This window comes from Oncorhynchus gorbuscha, linkage group LG21 (assembly GCF_021184085.1).
Source record: "Oncorhynchus gorbuscha isolate QuinsamMale2020 ecotype Even-year linkage group LG21, OgorEven_v1.0, whole genome shotgun sequence".
NCBI classification, from domain to species: Eukaryota; Metazoa; Chordata; class Actinopteri; order Salmoniformes; family Salmonidae; genus Oncorhynchus; species Oncorhynchus gorbuscha.
The window spans coordinates 48,383,427-48,407,942 of record NC_060193.1 but is presented as its reverse complement, the minus strand read 5'-3'; the positions used below and the strand labels follow the sequence as shown (position 1 = coordinate 48,407,942).

At 39.5% G+C, this 24,516-nt stretch overlaps 1 protein-coding gene across 3 annotated transcripts in view; it reads right to left on the bottom strand.

Moving 5' to 3' along the window:
- Window positions 1–24,516, bottom strand: part of LOC124008279 (inactive dipeptidyl peptidase 10-like) — a 63,755-nt gene that overhangs the window by 9,449 nt on the left and 29,790 nt on the right. For all 3 annotated transcript variants that reach the window (XM_046319430.1, XM_046319432.1, XM_046319431.1), the window contains exons 2-14: window positions 22,453–22,567; window positions 22,072–22,167; window positions 13,166–13,260; window positions 9,031–9,105; window positions 6,841–6,893; window positions 6,579–6,660; window positions 5,669–5,789; window positions 4,797–4,951; window positions 1,462–1,559; window positions 788–911; window positions 632–670; window positions 333–440; window positions 78–169 (exon numbers count right to left, since the gene is read on the bottom strand). In XM_046319430.1, the coding sequence (XP_046175386.1) occupies window positions 78–169; window positions 333–440; window positions 632–670; window positions 788–911; window positions 1,462–1,559; window positions 4,797–4,951; window positions 5,669–5,789; window positions 6,579–6,660; window positions 6,841–6,893; window positions 9,031–9,105; window positions 13,166–13,260; window positions 22,072–22,167; window positions 22,453–22,567 (1,253 nt within the window). The remainder of the gene's footprint in view (window positions 1–77; window positions 170–332; window positions 441–631; window positions 671–787; window positions 912–1,461; window positions 1,560–4,796; window positions 4,952–5,668; window positions 5,790–6,578; window positions 6,661–6,840; window positions 6,894–9,030; window positions 9,106–13,165; window positions 13,261–22,071; window positions 22,168–22,452; window positions 22,568–24,516) is intronic.

The following is a 24,516-nucleotide window of genomic DNA, read 5'->3' as shown; positions in this document are numbered from 1 at the left end:
AAGGTCAACACATGTTGAAGCTCATATCTGTGACACGAAATATGACATTCATTTATTCTCCTATTCTCCAGACTTACATGGTTTGCTCCCCCTCATCATAAGCTAATATCTTGGTCACCTCCCAGTTGCCTGACGTCAAGTGACGGACATCATTTTGATCACTTCTGAACTGAGAAAAGACAAATTGTGATTTTTTTTCCCCCTCCTCTCGATAAAAACATGTAAAAATGTTTTTGTTTTTTTAAAGACACAAAAGTGAGCCCTGAAAAAGCTGGAGAACGACAAGATGACCAAGGTGAATTATTTCAGAATTGGAGTATGACAGCACCCACCGATTTGGTGAACATGGCAATATGATGGAAGTCTCCTTGTCCCCCCTGCTTCACCGGTATGGTCAGGAAAAACCTGCTCCTGTCTTTTGAAAACACTGGCTCCTGGTTCTGAGGACATTGGATTTAAGGGACAGTCAAAGTGCATCAATTTCCTCTTTACTATTAGCATATAGATACAATAGTTTTACAATTGCAGCACAATGCGGACCACATCAAGCCCACAGTAGCATTCAAATAAAATGTTACTAGATGGAAATATGAATTTGCTAATATTATAGAACCTTTACATTTCAACTTACCTGTCTGGTGAGCCAGAGATCTGAAGCTTCCTCATGTTTCTGAAATTCAAGTGAAGGAACACGTCTTAGATCCAACATGGAGTACGACACAGACCACGCCAATAAAACCCTTTTCTAGGGATGACCACCTTACCATAGATGAAGGACAAAACCCACCTGTACACAGGATCCGACGGTGGCGTCGCACACAGTGAGGAAGGACACGTTCTGGGGCCGGTTGAGCCATCGAACCGCTGCATGGGTGTTGCTGATCCACTTCACCGTACTCACATAGTGTTCCCTGGGTCAACGTCAGACACATATTCAGATGTATAGCAACTACTTCTCCGGGCCATTTGAATGATATTTCTGAATGACGGTTGTGTATTTGTGAATGGAACTTGATCAAACATGCACTGTAACAATCAGGGGCGGACTGGCCTTCTGGCATTTTGGGCAAATGCCAGATGGGCTGGTTCATTTTTAGTCTATGGGCCTCTTTAACCTGGATTTTTCATGCAAAATGAAACCATTCAGGCTAATAATTGGAGCCTCAATGGGAAGTTATGGGCCAATGTGGGGGCCTTGAGGAATATAATGGACCGGTGTGGGGGTTTCAAGGAAAAAATGAGCCGGTGTGTTAGAAATGACAATACCGATTTCTGGTCCCAGTCTGCCCCTGGAAACAATTAAACATGCAGCCATACATATTCAATTGTCGTATACTGGTTTTAACGGTTAGTAAAGAAATAACATGCAAAGAATAACCTGACAATCCTGGCGGCACCACAACAATTACAAATGCACACTAAAAGAACTAAGGGGCTGCCAGAATGATGTGTCTTCCTCACCTTCCTCTCAGGCCATCAGGTAGTACCAGCTCCTGAGTGTGTGTGGGACCGTACAGGTTCACCACCAACAGCCTGACTGTAGGGTTGGGCTGGCCAGCCTGTCAGCAAACAGATCCTCATAAGGTCAATTATTAAGTATTTCCGAGAAAAACAAATACTGTTGCTACACCGCTTTCAAATCAACGTGCATGAACAGTTGATATTCAGCAACTCATTATAAACTAGGCTAACAATCAATGTTTCAAATGATCTCACAGGTTATTATCTTCTTAACATCTTTGTTTTGCCTGGACCATTTGGACGTCTGTCCTAGCTTAACATCTCTGGACCATTTGGACGTCTGTCCTAGCTTAACATCTCTGGACCATTTGGATATTTGTCCTAGCTTGACATCTCTGGACCATTTGGACGTCTGTCCTAGCTTAACATCTCTGGACCATTTGGACGTCTGTCCTAGCTTGACATCTCTGGACCATTTGGACGTCTGTCCTAGCTTAACATCTCTGGACCATTTGGACGTCTGTCCTAGCTTGACATCTCTGGACCATTTGGACGTCTGTCCTAGCTTAACATCTCTGGACCATTTGGACGTCTGTCCTAGCTTAACATCTCTGGACCATTTGGACGTCTGTCCTAGCTTAACATCTCTGGACCATTTGGATATTTGTCCTAGCTTGACATCTCTGGACCATTTGGACGTCTGTCCTAGCTTAACATCTCTGGACCATTTGGACGTCTGTCCTAGCTTAACATCTCTGGACCATTTGGACGTCTGTCCTAGCTTAACATCTCTGGACCATTTGGATATCTGTCCTAGCTTAACATCTTGTTTTGCCTGGACCATTTGGATATCTGTCCTAGCTTAACATCTTGTTTTGCCTGGACCATTTGGATATCTGTCCTAGCTTAACATCTCTGGACCATTTGGAATATCTGTCCTAGCTTAACATCTTGTTTTGCCTGGACCATTTGGATGTCTGTCCTTGCTTAACATCTTGTTTTGCCTGGACCATTTGGATATCTGTCCTAGCTTAACATCTTGTTTTGCCTGGACCATTTGGATATCTGTCCTAGCTTAACATCTCTGGACCATTTGGAATATCTGTCCTAGCTTAACATCTCTGGACCATTTGGATATCTGTCCTAGCTTAACATCTCTGGACCATTTGGAATATCTGTCCTAGCTTAACATCTCTGGACCATTTGGATATCTGTCCTAGCTTAACATCTTTGTTTTGCCTGGACCATTTGGATGTCTGTCCTAGCTTAACGTCTTTGTTTTGTCTGGGCCATTTGGATGTCTGTCCTAGCTTAAAATCCAACGAGAGATTATCTCAGAGATGACTGAGCAAATCATCTATTTATTTTAAATCCCGAGAGGGAATGACTGAACTGGCAGAATATCATTGTGAATACCTCATACAAGCAGGCTTCTTTGTTCTGGCAGATGTAGATGTGTTAGAAGTAGGGCTGGCACGGTAATTCTATAATTGTGTAAACAACGATTATGGATGAAGAACGTAATTTGTAAGTCGACAAAGTTGACCTAAAAGCAATAACTAAGAGTAAGCCTGATTCACGAACAACCAATATAAGGAGAGATGAGAGAAGATAAAAGCTGACTGTAGACTGTAGACAGCTGACTGTAGACTGTAGACAGCTGACTGTAGACTGTAGACAGCTGACTGTAGACTGTAGACAGCTGACTGTAGACTGCAGACAGCTGACTGTAGACTGCAGACAGCTGACTGTAGACTGTAGACAGCTGACTGTAGACTGTAGATAGCTGACTACAGACTGTAGACAGCTGACTGTAGACTGTAGACAGCTGACTGTAGACTGTAGACAGCTGACTGTAGACTGTAGACAGCTGACTGTAGACTGTCGACAGCTGACTATAGACTGTAGACAGCTGACTGTAGACTGTAGACAGCTGACTGTAGACTGTAGACAGCTGACTGTAGACTGAGACAGCTGACTGTAGACTGTAGACAGCTGACTGTAGACTGTAGACAGCTGACTGTAGACTGAGACAGCTGACTGTAGACTGTAGACAGCTGACTGTAGACTGAGACAGCTGACTATAGACTGTAGACAGCTGACTGTAGACTGTAGACAGCTGACTGTAGACTGTAGACAGCTGACTGTAGACTGAGACAGCTGACTGTAGACTGTAGACAGCTGACTGTAGACTGTAGACAGCTGACTGTAGACTGAGACAGCTGACTGTAGACTGTAGACAGCTGACTGTAGACTGAGACAGCTGACTATAGACTGTAGACAGCTGACTGTAGACTGTAGACAGCTGACTGTAGACTGTAGACAGCTGACTGTAGACTGAGACAGCTGACTATAGACTGTAGACAGCTGACTGTAGACTGAGACAGCTGACTGTAGACTGAGACAGCTGACTGTAGACTGTAGACAGCTGACTGTAGACTGTAGACAGCTGACTGTAGACTGAGACAGCTGACTGTAGACTGAGACAGCTGACTGTAGACTGAGACAGCTGACTGTAGACTGAGACAGCTGACTGTAGACTGAGACAGCTGACTGTAGACTGAGACAGCTGACTGTAGACTGTAGACAGCTGACTGTAGACTGAGATAGCTGACTGTAGACTGTAGACAGCTGACTGTAGACTGTAGACAGCTGACTGTAGACTGAGACAGCTGACTGTAGACTGAGACAGCTGACTGTAGACTGTAGACAGCTGACTGTAGACTGTAGACAGTTGACTGTAGACAACCGGGCATTCAAAAAGACCAGACGTGCAGTCAGGAGAGAGAGGAGAAGATGTGCTTCTTTTTCTTTGCTATTCGAACGGTTATACTTGTGACTATAAACGTGACCATTTGGCTGACAAATAACCGTAATTCAAAATTCCATAACCATCACAGCCTTAGTTAGAAGCGCCATTACCACCTATAAAATCTGAGCAGTGTTCTGATCATTTTGCCTAATCATTTATTCAGTTTCCAATTTCCCTTTGGTTGAGGCTCCATAAATACTTGATCTACCAGAATATAAGACCTTGATGTGAAGAGTATTTCTAACCAACTCTATGCAACAGGATAATCTCGATAACTCGATAGCCATAGTTGTTGTATCGACGCGCAGCACATATAATACAACGCATCAGTCGATAGCACAGAGACGTGATATCCACAGCTCAAATCGAGTATACTGTGTGAGTCTACAAAGACACACAATAGTTACAGTGTTGTTTTTCAAACAAACAAGCACAATTTCACCAATGCAAAATAATGACACAGATAGATAGATGCACTTTCTTCAGCAGCATGCTGTCCCATTATATTGCGTCTTTCCATTACCTTGGGGTATGGGTACTCCTGTGACCTGGGGTAGGGGCTGCCAGTGAACCGAGGCAGGAACATGGTAGGTACCAGGGTATCGTTGATCATGAGGAAGGCCAGTCTCTCTCCGTCAGGTGACCACCAGTGTGCTATGTGTGACTGCAGAATCTCCTCTGAAAACACAAGGACCAAACTGCCATCAATTCAAATTCTGAACTATACTATTGTATTTTTCTTCTTCGGATCGAGTCCACATGAATATAGGTTTCTTCTGTACACCACTACTTGAAGATGCTATATACTGTATAAGAGCAATATGTTACTGTAAGTGAAGTTAAGAGAAAGTTAGAATTTGTATCTGCATCAATTGGAAATCTGTGTTTTACACAACCTTGTTGAATATATGTCAAGAGGATGACAATTGAAGAATTCTTACAGTTTTTTGACGGACATTGTTTTGGGCTGATGTAGAGAAAGCACAAAATTGGTCTTAAATAAGTCAGAGCTACAATTCATCATTAAGCTGTAAATAATAAGTGCAAATTGTGAATAAAATTGTCCCTGCCATCCCTGAGCATGGAACAATGTGTGGATTATGGCCCATTCATGAGGAGACAACACTGCTGTAGTGAAATAATGACTGTCCTTCATCTATATTTAATTAACTTTGATAAAAATTCTGAGTTAGTTCTCATTTATCCTTCAGAAATGGGACTAATATCGTTAGTAGAGTTCATTTTGAATTCTTATTCCATCCGACCCTGAATGTGACTGAGAGCCGTTCAACTGTGAAAGTGATGAATTCCTTTGTGGCTGAACATTATTTATTTCCAATGTCTGGAATACCTTTTCTAACATTGTGTTCTTGGGTACAAGGCATTCAGACAAACCTTCATACAGCCAGTCAGCGATTCCATTAAATACGACTCCTTCCTCTCCCGACGAAGTAATCCTAAGAGAATTGCTCTGCACATCTGATTGGTAATAGATGTTGTTTTCAAAGATGTAGATCTGAAATGAGAGTGAAGAGAATTGTAGTTGTGCTTTGCATGGTGGCTATAAAACTATAGCACAGCAAAAGCCAGACTCTGATTCCCATCAGTATCTACAATACAGCACTAGTTCACTGCCAGATAAATATGGTAGTGATTTTATGACTTATTTCCATTTATGATCCATATCAGGAATTAAAGTGCACCGTAATAGATAGCATTGATTAATGACTATATATTGCTAAACTTCAGTATTCGCTTCTTCAATCAGTTCCTTTCACATCTTCACTTTTGTACCCTTTTAACAATCAAGTGTGCTTTGTTAGGCCGCCAGATGTTCGGCAAGACAAAAATCACATGCTGGGTTTTGTTTGTGACCAAACAAACTGAACAGAGTAACAGATGCTCAAGTGTCTGGTCCGGGAAAAACGTAGTCTGCATCCCCATCTGTAACAGGACCACCTGCTGTCACAATGGCTGCCTGATATACAGCAAATGGTGCTTTCTACTCCTTCACATGAGAAACTGTACCACAACTGGTCATCATTAGAAATAGAAACACGGCAAATTTTATACCAACCCCTAGTGTGACGACTGGGTTTGAAACCGGGTCTCCCGCATGCCAACACATCTTGATGGAACACTGTACAAAATCTATCAATAATGCTCACACCTATCAATTTCTTTCATATGTGTGCTGAGGCATCTGTGACAGTCTAGGAGCTGTGCCCATGGGTTGATTTCCGATTGGGTGAGAGAGAGAGGGAAACGAGGAAGTGTATGGCATCATAGAAGAGGAGAGACTCACCAGCTGCTGTCCCTTCACACCCCACGCTGCATGCTGGAGCACTGCATTCTGGACCTCCGGAGGATTCAACTCCCACACCTCCCTGAAACACAAGCACGCGCACAAAAGTACACAAAGACAGGCAGACAGGCATGAACAAACCCCATCTGTTGTTGAACTAGAGATGTCAAAGATGGGGTGTATCATACATAATGCGGTATGTTCTTCAGCATGCATGTCAATACAAGACGCGACGCATCAACCAGTCCATTCAGTCTCTTACCTTGTGTGGATGTTGTAAACAATGTACGCTGCAGTATAGGAATGTCTATACACCTGAAATGAAAAGTATTGACAATTAATGTTACAATAAATAATAGACAACAATAAAGCATATAGGATGCAAATGAATCATGTTAGAAACCACGTGTCGGGATTCCACAATGTAACTGTTTACGAAAAGAATTCAAGACTGTGTTAGCCCGCACAGCTCAGGGAGCCAACGCAACTCTTCAGTTGTCAGGTAAGGTTAATCATCATGCAAACTTGGCTGCACACCACCGATACTGCATAATAATAATGCATAACACAACTAAACAACATTTGCATCAGTCCATTCTCTAGGGAATCCCATTCTGGTGCAATGTTCCCAAACCTTGGTTGCCAGCGATCCAGCCATTAAACAAAAAGTGCACAGACCCACTGCCACACTTCAACGCATTTTAATCATTTTAGTCAATAAGATTCTTGCTACGTAGGAACATTCGTGTAGTCCACTTGTCATTCAATCTCCTTTGCATTAACGTAGCCTCTTCTGTACTCTGGTGTTTATCCCTGTTCTCTCCTCTCTGACAGATCCCTGGTTTGGGCTTAAATATGAATACATAAAAACACATAAAAGGTGAATAAAGAAAGAAAAAGAAGATAAAACCTCAATGAGGTCAGTACACCCGCCATTAACCCAGCTGGTGCAATCTGATTTCTGATCAGAGCCTATTTGCGGTTTGGTCTCCTTCCCGGTCCTACTATGGGCGAATCTCAATTGCAATTTCCTTGAATCCTCACGTCCCCTCTCCTCGCGTCCTTCTCAAAACACATTAAAACAGAAGATCTGAGATTTCCTTCGGACCTTCTCCTCCTATGCATTCTGAGAATGAGGTGAGGAAAGAGGCTAGGAATCAGGGAATAACAATAGAGACTCAACCTATGCTTAGGGTCATGGGAAACACTGATATATTCTGTAGTTCCATTTTTCTTTTGGTTAGCTGAAACATTTGCACTAGGTTCGTGTTTGGTTCTTTATTTATTTATTTATTTGGCTGAAAGGTGATTTATATCTCATATACTGCTCTGGTGGAAGAAAATTGTATTCAGTTGACTGTTTTTTATACTAATAATGCCCTGTGACGTTGTACTGTATGTGTTGACATGTTTATCTCTCGTAACTGTCATTTAAAAGTGTATTAGTAAATAACAAACAACAATAATTTAACCCTCCTGTTGTGTTCCGGTCAAATTGGACCGATTTACAAGTTTTCTCTCTGAAAAATGTAGTTAATTTAATCTGATTGTCATAAGGTTCCATGACTTTGTCCACACAGGGCATCTGAACACAGAAAATACATTTAGATTATTTTCATTACATTTTGGGTGTTTTATTTAACTTTTGTACACCTGTGGTGTTCCCAGTCAAAATGACTGGTCATTACAAATGAATGGGTGAGGCTACAATTAGTGTATAAAATTGAGTTCCAGCACATGCCCATTCATGAGATGGACACACTTCCTCTCCCAGACCCCCACATGCATGTGTTTTTGATCACACACACACACACACACACACACACTCCCATTTTTGGCTTCCATGGCAACCCCCATGGGAACCTTTCCCCAATATAATATTTCTCCCACGGGAACAACACCTGTTGGCATTCTCACAAACAATCGTAACATTGGTTCAATAATATACAGAACTTTTCTAGCAGCTCTGGTATATAAAGCTTATTTGAGGCCTTGCTCACAATTCATTCCGTGGCAGCACAATGACCAGACGATATACTGTATGTGAGGCTCTTGATCATATCTTTGATCATGACACTGGTGAGGAGGAGAGAGGCCAGGAAACTGACAGTGAAGTAGTCTGTGATAAATAGCATAATGTGTTTCATCTGAGTATTTGTTATAGTCAAAATAATCCACACATTATGCTTTTTTTAAACTCAAAAACGAGTTGTATGAGCTCAGGTCAGTGAGGCCTACAGGCCATAAATAGCAAACAGAAGTTCAAAACTTGTAATGTTCACAATAACTTAAGTTGATCAAAAAGATCTAACACAACATTAGGTGATAATATACATATATTATTATGGATTGCTAATCAGCTATAATGGGGGGGTCATTTTGGACCGGGAACACAGAATGAATGAACATGAAACGAACACAACAGGAAGGTTAACGACTATTCATATCCTACCTGTTTCACTTCGTAAGCAAATAGCACATATTTCATGTCTGGAGAGAGAGAATATTTGGCAACTTTGAATGACACCTAGGACAAGGGAAAGACAGAAGTCACAAATAAAACATCTAAAGGTTAACACATATTGTACATAGATCTAGGAAGTATATTGTACATAGATCTAGGAAGTATCTTGTACATAGATCTAGGAAGTATATTGTACATAGATCTAGGAAGTATCTTGTACATAGATCTAGGAAGTATCTTGTACATAGATCTAGGAAGTATATTGTACATAGATCTAGGAAGTATCTTGTACATAGATCTAGGAAGTATCTTGTTCATAGATCTAGGAAGTATCTTGTACATAGATCTAGGATGTATCTTGTACATAGATCTAGGAAGTATCTTGTACATAGATCTAGGAAGTATCTTGTAGATCTAGGAAATATGTTGTACATAGATCTAGGAAGTATCTTGTACATAGATCTAGGAAGTATCTTGTACATAGATCTAGGAAGTATCTTGTACATAGATCTAGGAAGTATATTGTACATAGATCTAGGACGTATCTTGTACATAGATCTAGGACATATCTTGTACATAGACCTAGGACGTATCTTGTACATAGATCTAGGACGTATCTTGTACATAGATCTAGGACATATCTTGTACATAGACCTAGGACGTATCTTGTATATAGATCTAGGAAGTATCTTGTACATAGATCTAGGAAGTATCTTGTACATAGATCTAGGACATATCTTGTACATAGATCTAGGACGTATCTTGTACATAGATCTAGGAAGTATCTTGTACATAGATCTAGGACGTATCTTGTACATAGATCTAGGATGTATCTTGTACATAGATCTAGGACGTATCTTGTACATATATCGAGGAAGAATCTTGTGCATAGATCTAGGACGTATCTTGTACATAGATCTAGGACGTATCTTGTACATAGATCTAGGAAGTATCTTGTACATAGATCTAGGAAGTATCTTGTACATAGATCTAGGAAGTATCTTGTACATAGATCTAGGAAGAATCTTGTGCATAGATCTAGGACGTATCTTGTACATAGATCTAGGAAGTATCTTGTACATAGATCTAGGAAGTATCTTGTACATAGATCTAGGAAGTATCTTGTACATAGATCTAGGAAGTATCTTGTACATAGATCTAGGACGTATCTTGTACATAGATCTAGGAAGTATTTTGTGCACATAGTACATTTGGAAAGTATCCAAACCTCTTGAATTTTTCCACATTTTGTTATGCTACAGCTTTATTCGAAAATGTATTTCAAAAATTATTTTCCCTCATTAATCTGCACACAATACCCCATAAGCAAAAACAGTTTTTTGTAAAAAAACAACAACAATTTATCACAGTTACATAAGTATTCAGACCCTTTACGACTACTTTGCTGAAGCACCTTTGGCAGTGATTACAGCCTTCTTGGGCATAACGCTACAAGCTTGACACACCTGTATTTGGGGAGTATATTCCATTTTTCTCTGCAGATCCTCTCAAGCTCTGTATGGTTGGATGGGGAGAGTTGCTGCACAGCTATTGTCACGTCTCTCCAGACATGATTGATCGGGTTCAAGTCTGGGCTCTGGCTGGGCCACTCAAAGACATTTAGAGACTTGCCCGAAGCCACTCCTGCATTGTCTTTGCTGTGTGCTTATAATTGATGTCCTGTTGGAAAGGGAACCTTCACTCCAGTCTGAGGTCCTGAGCGCTATGGAGCAGGTTTTCATCAAGGATCTCTCTGTACTTTGCTTCGTTCATCTTAGTCTTGATGCTGCCACCCCCATGATTCAATGTAGGGATGGTGCCAGTTTTCCTCCAGGCGTGATGCTTGGCATTCAAGCCAAAGAGTTCAGTCTTGGTTTCATCAGACCAGAGAATCTTGTTTCTCGTGGTCTGAGAGTCATTTAGGTGCCTTTTGGCAAATTCCAAGCTGGCTGTCATGTTCCTTATACTGAGGAGTTTCTTCCGTCTGGCCACCCTACCATAAAGGCCTGATTGGTGGAGTGCAGAAGAGATGGTTGTCCTTCTGGAAGGTTCTCCCATCTCCTCAGAGGAACTCTGGATATCTGTCCATCGGGTTCTTGGTCTCCTCTCTGACCAAGGCCCATCTCCCCCGATAGCTTCTCAGTTTGGCCGGGAGGCCAGCTCTAGGAAGAGTCTTGGTGGTTCCAAACTTCTTCCATTTAAGAATGATGAAGCCTTGAGGAAGAGTACCAAAAAATGTTTTGGGGACCTTCGACGCTGCAGACATTTTTTGGTACTCTTCCTCAAGTCTGTGCCTCGACACAGTCCTGTCTTAAAGCTCTATGGCCAATTCCTTCAACCTCATGGCTTGGTTTTTGCTCTGACATGCACGGTCGACTGTGGGTGCTTATATAGATAGATGTGTGCCTTTCCAAATTATGTCCAATCAACTAAATGTACCACAGGTGGACTCCAATCAAGTTGTAGAAACATGGAAACAGGATGCACCTGAGCTCAATTTCAAGTCTCAAAGCAAAGAGTCTGTAAATAAGGTATTTCTGTTTTTTATTTTTAATACACCTCCCCCCAAGGCTATAACATAACATAATGTGGAAAAATGGAAGGGATCTGAATAATTGCCGAATGCACTGTAGATCTCAGAAATAATTCAGATGATGGTAAACCAATACACAGCCTGTATACTGTACCATGCTATTACAATCACAGGCATATAACCTTTCCACCCAAAATTGTAGCTAGCATGTCTAAACATTAATCAGGGATTAATGGTGCCCTGCTTTCCGCCCAGTTAGATTATTAAATGGCAAAAAGCAAGCCTGCCAATGACAGTCAAAAGCCGCTTAGCCTTATGCAACACATAACACATGACCTGTCAGATCAGTCTTTTTTTTAAACGATTATATCATTTTTTCTCAAACAATAACAACCATACATAAACAAAAGACAATAAACAGACAGACATACATTTCATCAAACATCAATGACATCACACCGGCTCAGACCTACGTTCCCACCTCAATGTCTCACAACCACACATCCCCTCATCCTTTATCCCCTGAAACTTACCTGTGCTTGTAGCAGTCTTTGCCATATTTTTCTCCGTAGCCCACACCTTTTCAATATTTAAATTGATTTATCACAATGCTACAGGAGGCAAATAATGACAATGTGCTCAGCTTTGATATTTCTATGCAATATGGTACTGTGTTATGAAAGCTGATGGGTAAATATAGTACTGTGTTATGAATGCTGATGGGTCAATATTGTACTGTGTTATGAATGCTGATGGGCGAATATAGTATTTTGTTATGAATGCTGATGGATCAATATAGTACTGTGTTATGAATGCTGATGGGTAAATATTTTGTTATGAATGCTGATGGGTAGATATAGTACTGTGTTATGAATGCTGATGGGTCAATATAGTACTGTGTTATGAATGCTGATGGGTAAATATTGTACTGTGTTATGAATGCTGATAGAACAATATAGTACTGTGTTATGAATGCTGATGGGTAAATATGGTACTGTGTTATGAATGCTGATGGGTAAATATAGTACTTTGTTATGAATGCTGATGGATCAATATGGTACTGTATTATGAATGCTGATAGATCAATATAGTACTGTGTTATGAATGCTTATGGATCAATATGGTACTGTGTTATGAATGCTGATGGGTCAATATAGTACTGTGTTATGAACGCTTATGGATCAATATGGTACTGTGTTATGAATGCTGATGGGTCAATATGGTACTGTGTTATGAATGCTGATAGATCAATATAGTACTGTGTTTTGAATGCTTATGGAACAATATGGTACTGTGTTATGAATGCTGATGGGTCAATATAGTACTGTGTTATGAATGCTTATGGATCAATATAGTACTGTGTTATGAATGCTTATGGATCAATATGGTACTGTGTTATGAATGCTGATAGATCAATATTGTACTGTGTTATGAATGCTGATGGGTCAATATGGTACTGTGTTATGAATGCTGATGGGTCAATATGGTACTGTGTTATGAATGCTGATGGGTCAATATGGTACTGTGTTATGAATGCTGATGGGTCAATTAAGTTTAGAGAGGGGGACCCATTGGTGGCAAGCTACTTACAAACGTGCTATTTCTCAGGATCATTTCTGTTTCGTTTAAAGCAAAGTTGAACTTGATGACGTGGCCGTCTCGGTTCCTGTACAAAACTTCTGAATCTGTAAAAGGATACAGGAAAATGTTCCTTGATAACCACATTTTAGATAAGATGAAAAAAAATAGGCCTACACATTCTGACATTGTATAACCACTTATCAATATCCATTTCAGACCCCAAAGAGAGAGGGAGAAGGCATTTCATTTTCCAGCAGTTCATTTTAAGAGTGCCTCTCATCTCTCATCATTTCTACTGAGCAAAACCTTTATGACCTGCAGCCAGCCAGCCAGCCAGCCAGCCAGCCAGCCAGCCAGCCAGCCAGCCAGCCAGCCAGCCACATTATTGCAAAGGCTTCATTTTGTTCTGCATTACAAATCTCACTATCTATCTTTAGGAAGATGGCTCCCCATTCACAGTTGTTGGCCTCGGGCAGTTCCTCTGAGTAAAAATGTGATCTTAAATGCAGCTACGTAACTGGTATGCTAAATAATGCAGAACGAGCGTAAAACGGTTGGTATGCATTGTATTATGTTATATATTATAGAACTGAATTCCTCAAATAATAAAAAATAACAATGGAAAATGTCATTCAAATCTACAAAGCCACCTAGCCATGCCCAAATGTGCAAAATGACTAGGAACGTTACAATGTTAGCTTTCTGCTTGTTAAAACGTTACAATGTTAGCTTACTGCTTGTAAATACACCTTTGTGATTTCACACAAAACATCTCACAAAAACATGCCAAAGCAATAATTATTTTGGAGGGGCAGTTCCTCAGATTGTTCCTAAAACCTGGAGGATGTACATGTCGAAGTGATCCGTTGTGAGGTTGATGGAGAGGAGTAGGAAGTTACATGCTTCACTGGTGCAACATAATTGGAATATTTGTATGACACCTCAACTCGTACTTTTGACATGATAATGAAGGGAAACTATGATGATTTCCAACCAACTATGGTGGATGTGTAACCAGGCCGGGGCAGTACAGCTTGACTGGCTCAGTACTGTGAAAAGGGTAGCCTACTACAGGGCTTCCCAAAGTCGGTCCTGGGGCCCTCCATGGGGTGCACGTTTTGGTTCTTGCCCTAGCACTACACAGCTGATTCAAATAATCAAAGCTTCATGATGAGTTGGCGATTTGAATCAGCTGTGTAGTGCTAGGGCAATGACCGAAATGTGCACCCAGGGAGGGCTCCAGGACCGAGTTTGAGAAACCCTGGCCAACTATAGACCATTTAGCAAAACTTTGATTTCAGGAGAACCTGGAATAAGACAACCAACAAGCCCAGTTTGAAGCCTGTAGCCTATGTGGTGAGTCACATTATCTAGCTGGAGCTCATGTGACACTATAACCTTTAAATGGCCCATTTCGCTTAGCCACTGCAGTCTCTGCCTCGGTGACGTCATTCGAAATATATTTTTTATTCAGTTCATGAAAATCCCTCCTATGTCTACAAGGCAAAGCAATAATAATATTTAAATAGCCTTCCTCACATGACATTCAACCACTATCTATGTAGACCATAATCAGGTCAAATTAGTGTTGTGGTCCTGTGTGGCTCAGTTGATAAGAGTATGGCACAAGCAACATCATAATTATGGGTTAGATTCCTGCTGTCAGAGGATATGGAATCACATATGTTGGTTGTCATGATCAAGCTGGACATGTGTACGGAGCTAATAGGGTATGACTGTGGTGATGAAGTTGATACTATGTTGAATCACTCAGGACATCCCCCAGGGGGTACCTATAGTACACACTTCATATTCTATATGTATGAATAACCACTTCATATTCTATATTTATAGAGAACCACTTCTTATTCTATATGTATAGAGAAGCACTTCTTATTCTATATGTATAGAGAACCACTTCTTATTCTATATGTATAGACAACCACTTCATATTCTATATGTATAGAGAAGCACTTCATAATCTATATGTATAGACAACCACTTCATATTCTACATGTATAGACAACCACTTCATGTTCTATATGTATAGAGAAGCACTTCATATTCTATATGTATAGAGAAGCACTTCATATTCTATATGTATAGACAACTACTTCATATTATACATGTATAGAGAAGCACTTCATAATCTATATGTATAGACAACCACTTCATATTCTATATGTATAGACAACTACTTCATATTATACATGTATAGACAACCACTTCATATTCTATATGTATAGACAACTACTTCATATGTATAGACAACTACTTCATATTATACATGTATAGAGAAGCACTTCATAATATACATGTATAGACAACCACTTCATAATCTATATGTATAGAGAAGCACTTCTTATTCTATATGTATAGACAACCACTTCATATTCTATATGTATAGACAACTACTTCATATTATACATGTATAGAGAAGCACTTCATAATATACATGTATAGACAACCACTTCATATTCTATATGTATAGAGAAGCACTTCATAATCTATATGTATAGAGAAGCACTTCATATTCTATATGTATAGACAACTACTTCATATTATACATGTATAGACAACCACTTCATATTCTATATGTATAGACAACTACTTCATATTATACATGTATAGAGAAGCACTTCATAATCTATATGTATAGACAACCACTTCATATTCTACATGTATAGACAACTACTTCATATTCTACATGTATAGACAACCACTTCATATTCTATATGTATAGACAACTACTAGACAACCACATATTATATAGACAACCACTTCACATTCATATAGAGAAGCACTTCATAATCTATATGTATAGACAACCACTTCATATTATACATGTATAGAGAAGCACTTCATAATCTATATGTATAGACAACCACTTCATATTCTATATGTATAGACAACCACTTCATATTCTATATGTATAGACAACCACTTCATATTCTATATGTATAGACAACCACTTCATATTCTATATGTATAGACAACCACTTCATATTCTATATGTATAGACAACCACTTCATAATCTATATCTATAGACAACCACTTCATATTCTATATGTATAGACAACCACTTCATATTCTATATGTATAGACAACCACTTCATATTCTATATGTATAGACAACCACTTCATATTCTATATGTATAGACAACCACTTCATATTCTATATGTATAGAGAAGCACTTCATATTCTATATGTATAGAGAAGCACTTCATAATCTATATGTATAGACAACCACTTCATATTATACATGTATAGAGAAGCACTTCATAATCTATATGTATAGACAACCACTTCATATTCTATATGTATAGACAACCACTTCATATTCTATATGTATAGACAACCACTTCATATTCTATATGTATAGACAACCACTTCATATTCTATATGTATAGACAACCACTTCATATTCTATATGTATAGACAACCACTTCATATTCTATATGTATAGAGAAGCACTTCATATTCTATATGTATAGAGAAGCACTTCATAATCTATATGTATAGACAACCACTTCATGTTCTATATGTATAGAGAAGCACTTCATATTCTATATGTATAGAGAAGCACTTCATATTCTATATGTATAGACAACCACTTCATATTCTATATGTATAGACAACTACTTCATATTATACATGTATAGAGAAGCACTTCATATTCTATATGTATAGAGAAGCACTTCATATTCTATATGTATAGACAACCACTTCATATTCTATATGTATAGACAACTACTTCATATTATACATGTATAGAGAAGCACTTCATATTCTATATGTATAGAGAAGCACTTCATATTCTATATGTATAGACAACCACTTCATATTCTATATGTATAGACAACTACTTCATATTATACATGTATAGAGAAGCACTTCATATTCTATATGTATAGAGAAGCACTTCATATTCTATATGTATAGACAACTACTTCATATTATACATGTATAGAGAAGCACTTCATATTCTATATGTATAGAGAAGCACTTCATAATCTATATGTATAGACAACCACTTCATATTATACATGTATAGACAACCACTTCATATTCTATATGTATAGACAACTACTTCATATTATACATGTATAGAGAAGCACTTCATATTCTATATGTATAGACAACTACTTCATATTATACATGTATAGAGAAGCACTTCATATTCTATATGTATAGACAACTACTTCATATTATACATGTATAGAGAACAACTTCATATTCTATATGTATAGAGAACAACTTCATATTCTATATGTATGGAGAACAACTTCATATTCTATATGTATAGAGAACAACTTCATATTCTATATGTATGGAGAACAACTTCATATTCTATATGTATGGAGAACAACTTCATATTTTATATGTATGGAGAACAACTTCATATTCTATATGTATGGAGAACAACTTCATATTCTATATGTATAGAGAACAACTTCATATTCTATATGTATGGAGAACAACTTCATATTCTATATGTATGGAGAACCACTTCATATTCTATATGTATGGAGAACAACTTCATATTCTATATGTATGGAGAACAACTTCATATTCTATATGTATGGAGAACAACTTCATATTCTATATGTATGGAGAACAACTTCATATTCTATATGTATGGAGAACAACTTCATATTCTATATGTATGGAGAACAACTTCATATTCTATATGTATGGAGAACAACTTCATATTCTATATGTATGGAGAACAACTTCATATTCTATATGTATGGAGAACAACTTCATATTCTATATGTATGGAGAACAACTTCATATTCTATATGTATGGAGAACAACTTCATATTCTATATGTATGGAGAACCACTTCATATTCTATATGTATGGAGAACAACTTCATATTCTATATGTATGGAGAACAACTTCATATTCTATATGTATGGAGAACAACTTCATATTCTATATGTATGGAGAACAACTTAATATTCTATATGTATGGAGAACAACTTCATATTCTATATGTATGGAGAACAACTTCATATTCTATATGTATGGAGAACAACTTCATATTCTATATGTATGGAGAACAACTTCATATTCTATATGTATGGAGAACAACTTCATATTCTATATGTATGGAGAACAACTTCATATTCTATATGTATAGACAACCACTTCATATTCTATACTTATGGACAACCACTTCATATTCTATACTTATGGACAACTACTTCATATTCTATATGTATAGACAACCACTTCATATTCTACACTTATGGACAACTACTTCATATTCTATATGTATGAGGGTAGTGAGGACTGCACAACGCATCACCGGGGGCAAACTACCTGCCCTCCAGGACACCTACACCACCCGTTGTTGCAGGAAGGCCATAAAGATCATCAAGGACATCAACCACCCGAACCACTGCCTGTTCACTCCGCTATCATCCAGAAGGCGAGGTCAGTACAGGTGCATCAAAGCTGGGACCGAGAGACTGAAAAACAGCTTCTATCTCAAGGCCATCAGACTGTTAAACAGCCACCACTAACATTGAGTGGCTGCTGCCAACACACTGTCATTGACACTGACCCAACTCCAGCCATTTTAATAATGGGAATTGATGGGAAATGATGTAAATATATCACTAGCCACTTTAAACAATGCTACCTTATATAATGTTACTTACCCTACATTATTCATCTCATATGCATATGTATATACTGTACTCTACATCATCGACTGCATCCTTATGTAATACATGTATCACTGGCCACTTTAACTATGCCACTTTGTTTACTTTGTCTTCACACTCATCTCATATGTATATACTGTACTCGATACCATCTACTGTATGCTGCTCTGTACCATCACTCATTCATATATCCTTATGTACATATTCCTTATCCCCTTACACTGTGTATAAGACAGTAGTTTTGGAATTGTTAGTTAGATTACTTGTTGGTTATCACTGCATTGTCGGAACTAGAAGCACAAGCATTTCGCTACACTCGCATTAACATCTGCTAACCATGTGTATGTGACAAATAAAATTTGATTTGATTTGATTTGATTTATGTTTGGTCTTATAGGTTGCACCTGTCTCTTACTTTGTTTCTTGATTCATGTCTAAATAAGCCTGTTCAGTTGGTAGAGCATGGCGCTTGTAACGCCAGGGTAGTGGGTTCGATCCCCGGGACCACCCATACGTAGAATGTATGCACACATGACTGTAAGTCGCTTTGGATAAAAGCGTCTGCTAAATGGCATATATTATTATTATATATTATTGTTTTCTGTTAGTCAAGGTGTGCGTGGTTTGTGTTCCTGTCCGTTTGTGCCCTGTGTTGGGTCGGACTATTTTTCTGTCGTTTTTGCGCCTGTTGTTTTGGGCGTTCGTTTGGGAATCCAAATAAAGTCGGTTTCCCCTGTATCTTCTGCTCTCTGCATTTGACTCTGCACCCACCACTCCAGGCGATGGTGACAAACGGGGTAAACAGAGTGTGTAGGGTGTTCACATTTCAGAGGCTATATTTAGTATGAACATCGTGTCGTCTTCCCTGATTAAAACACGTGTTCTGACTAATATGTTATGTGTGAAAATGTAGTGTTAGTTCTCATTTACATAAGTCAAATATACAGTACCTCCCGCTGGCCAGAACAAACAGTGTTTATCCTTCTGTCTGTTGGGAATGATACACCACGTACAATATATTCAGGAAATCGATAAATAAGGTATATAGTTTCCGTGGTTACACAAATGAATTGTATGATATTTAAATGAATTGTTGGGATGCAGGCTGTTTGGATGTTCATGTAGTGTATGCACTAGAAAATAACAAGGGCCATACTACATATCATGATCAGCAAGAGTACGTTTACTATTACAACATTATTTACGACATGTGAAATTAACACTAATTGATACTTTTTGGTACTTATGTTTAAAAAATGATGAACTTGAACCGACAACGTGATACACAGTTAGTCATGATCATTTCAAACAAGGTATTAAAAAAAGACAACTCCGTTAACATGTATGCGATTGTGAACACTAGTTTTCTAATGGTAATAGTCTAAACCTGAGCAGCTTTTCTAAGGGGCTGTGTCTACTTAGGAACAGTCTGATAGTGTTGTAGCAGAGCACGCTAGCAGCAGGCAGACAGGGAGCACTCACCAAGATAATCCCCCCAAATGTAATGAGGTCCTAGCAGGAACTGCCTCTGCAGCTGTGCCATGGCAGACCACTGCCTTTCACCGTTACATGACTGTCTGTCTGTCTGTCTGTCTGTCTGTCTGTCTGTCTGTCTGTCTGTCTGTCTGTCTGTCTGTCTGTCTGTCTGTCTGTCTGTCTGTCTGTCTGTCTGTCTGTCTGTCTGTCTGTCTGTCTGTCTGTCTGTCTGTCTGTCTGTCTGTCTGTCTGTCTGTCTGTCTGTCTGTCTGTCTGTCTGTCTGTCTGTCTTCATACCACCTGTTAGCTTGGCTCTAATCTCACCAATATTTACCACTATAACGTAATGTCCGCTAACATGAGAGGTGGTGATGAAATCACTGGTCATTATATTTCTCACAGCGTTTCATGGGGGGGGGGGGTAGCAAAGTTTTATTGCTGTGTCCTACAGAAGGAGAAACGTCAGTGTGAGCGGACGAGGGGGCGGACGATATGGCTTGATCTATCACGGAAGGCGTTGGAAAAACGACGGGAGGCCCATAAGAGTTAATGCAGTCCATCAGGTCAACACAGTGTGCGAGAAGGCATCACACTCCAATCCCCATAATGAGAATCAACAGGCGACTGAAAAAGTCATTTGTATTTGCTACCCTTGGATGGAAAAGCTCTCCGCAGGCTTCCAGGCCTCAATTTCATACGCAGGCTGGAAGAGATTCTGCTCGCTGTGGCCAAGAGGAGCGAAGAAGAACCACACCAGCTCAGACAACAGAACAGACACCAGCGCTGCCACCCCAAACGATTCTCTCACACTATTATGAAACCTGCTAGGTTTTGGAGAAAGGGGTGTTGTTCTGGATACGGGGTGGGAGATTTGACCTGAGAGTATATCCCAGAGGGGCTCCCAGTGATGGCTTGAGATAGAGTCAACCCTGTTTTGGCAAACCGGACAGAATAGGGGCATGACTGGGAGGCCATCTGTTTTACTGAGACTGGTCAGGAGGTGTTGCTCCCATGCCATGCTAAACTCTCAGCTGTCATTATAGCTCAAGATGAGATGAAGGCTTGCAGGAATACTCGCATGCTTGAGCTGAGAGGTTCAGAATGCTCTGCTTGTGAGTGAAACAAAGTCTAAAATGTATAACAACAAACAAACAAAAATCTATGACTTAATCGTTTATGATAAGTACTTTGGATTTCTAGGATCATGTCAAGAGAATAGAATCTCTGTCACCCTCATCCACCTATCAGATAGACTGTAGCCCAATAGCTTCCAAAAACTAGCCAACCTGGCCACACCCTTTCTCTTATAATTAGTAGCCTCCTGGGCAGACCCTTTCTCTTATAATTCTAGCCTTCTGGGCAGACCCTTTCTCTTATAATTAGTAGCCTCCTGGGCAGACCCTTTCTATTATAATTCTAGCCTTCTGGCCGCACCCTTTCTCTTATAATAGTAGCCTCCTGGGCAGACCCTTTCTCTTATAATTCTAGCGTTCTGGCCACACCCTTTCTCTTATAATAGTAGCCTCCTGGGCAGACCCTTTCTCTTATAATAGTAGCCTCCTGGGCAGACCATTTCTCTTATAATAGTAGCCTCCATACCCTTTGTGGCACTGCTGAGGGCTTATACATTTTTGCTTTTGGGGATGCTGTTAAATGAAATCCAACCTTTGCATGTGAGTCTCAATCAGATTGAGAGTATAAGGATCCGTCTGAAGGCTTCGTTAGAACAGGAATGTTGGACGGTTACCCTGAAAGTACTTACCACTTATCCACCTGGCCTCAGGATCGTGCACCGAGAACTCTGGCTTGAACAGGTCCAGCACAGTAAGTCTGGAGTTAGCCGCACCAGGAAGTTCCACTGCAAATAGGATATCAGTGTTAGGCCAGTTATCAAAATACGGATACTACAGCCTGATAAGGATAGAATCACACAGGAAAAGAATTGATATTCATACACACATAACAACAGTCAATATTACACTGATCATAAAACTGTTTTGAAAAATTCAGGGCTCTGACTATATAACCAGACACGGAAGAATTCTGGTTCTTATATTTTGTTAGTAAGAATACAGGCCTACAGTAACTATGACCCTGAAAATAAACTCCATGAGGTCTCTTGGTCCCCTGTTGGGTACAGTACCTGGTGTGAGAACAAAGACAGACATTGTGATGAGGGAGCAAACCGCCACTATGACCAGCAGGGAGATGGCTATTCCTTTGTAGTTCCTCGATTCAGGGCTTAATTGCACAAAGTCCTGGGGGGAAAAAAAACACACAAAGCAAACTGAGAACACTCTTCAAGTAAATATTGTACTGTAATGATTACTACCAGACATAAACATGTTCGGTAGTAGAGGCCCCTCTGAAACATAGGGTCTCCTCTGCAATGAGGATATATGGTGTTCATATGCACTTGTGGATTGTCAATTAAACAGTGTTGCAAGATTCTAATTCTAAATTGCAATTAAGTGGAGTCGACGTTTGGTGTCAGCAATGGGAACCAACCCCACCACTTCCTACAACATAATCCCTAATATAATGACAGTGCCAGTCGGTTACTGCAAGCTTATGGTTGAATTAAATGGGCTCACACACCGCTGTCTATGGACATGTCTTTGCCTCAAAGCAGTAGGTGTCCACCCTTTTCATAATGATCATTCTGAATATGTCCAAGTGAATAGGTGTCTGTCTAGACATTTGTTGGACTGACCAGAGCTGACATGATTAGAGCTGAGAGGTGTATAGACGGGTGTTACAGTACACCACCTAGCCTTCCTTTCTCAGTCGAAAAGGGACGTAAGGGAGGGCAGAGAGTGGTGGAAACACAAACTATTGATTGCTCTCAAGAAGCTATCTCCAGGGAGAATACTCCCTGAGACCTTCAAATGCCCCTTTCATTTCTCCTCTAAAAACACTGAGTCATAGCCACTGAGTCATAGAGTTGTATCACGGCTTGTTACATCTATTTTTGGTATGTCTATAGTCTATGCATAAATAAATGATGTCCATTTCTTCTAATGTTGGTAAGAATGCAGAATTACAACTGTACACGGTTGGTTGCATTGATTTGGGATAGAATGCAGAATTACAATTGTAAAAGCACACTGGATGTACATGGTTGGTTCACAGCCTGACACCTATGCCCAGTTAATGTAATATGTATAACTATAAAACCAAACAGATTTATGGTAAATGCGCACATACTGTAGGTGTTTTTTCATCATTTGCTAGTTTGTCATGAGTACGTTATACCAATTCAATAAAGAAACTATTTTGGACGGCAACATCCGGCCAATCATGTTTCCAACCTGTTACATTTTGGAAACAAGACCATTCACCAGAACAATGCAAATAGACAACAAAGGATGCAAAACAGACAGGCGGTCCAGCGCAAGGTAATCAACACCGTACGTAACACCTGTCATGTGAGACACTGCTGGGCAGACAAACAAACTAACGAGGTCATGTTCCTGCCAACTGTGGTGTTACATTAATCTTTTGATTAGCACTTAGAAACATGAGTCATGGCTCTGCGAGTCTGAACTTGTTCGTCTAGCCTACTGTGGAGAGCCTACTGTGATCTCCCAATGAACCAGTTAAGGAGACCATTGTTTTCACCCGGAGCAGTAACTTACTAGCCTGGATTTAATGGGAATTGTTCTGCTTCACTTCACAAAATGTAAATAGATACATTCAGTTTGGATGCAGGTTAGAAAGTACAACTGTACAGTTAAAGTCGGATGTTTACATACGCCTTAGCCAAATACATTTCAACTCAGTTTTTCACAATTCCTGACATTTAATCCTAGTCAAAATTCCCTGTTTTAGGTCAGTTAGGATCGCCAATTTATTTAAAGAATGTGGAATGTCAGAATAATAGTAGAGAGAATAATTTACTTCAGCTTTGATTTCTTTATTTCTACACTCAATTAGTATTTGGTAGCATTGCCTTTAAATTGTTTAACTTGGGTCAAACGTTTCGGGTAGCCTTCCACAAGCTTCCCACAATAAGTTGGGTGAATTTTGGCCCATTCCTCCTGACAGAGCATGTGTAACTGAATCAGGTTTGTAGGCCTCCTTGCTCGCACGCGCTTTTTCTGTTCTGCCCACACATTTTTTATAGGATTGAGGTCAGGGCTTTGTGATGGCCACTCCAATACCTTGACTTTGTTGTCCTTAAGCCATTTTGCCACAAATTTGGAAG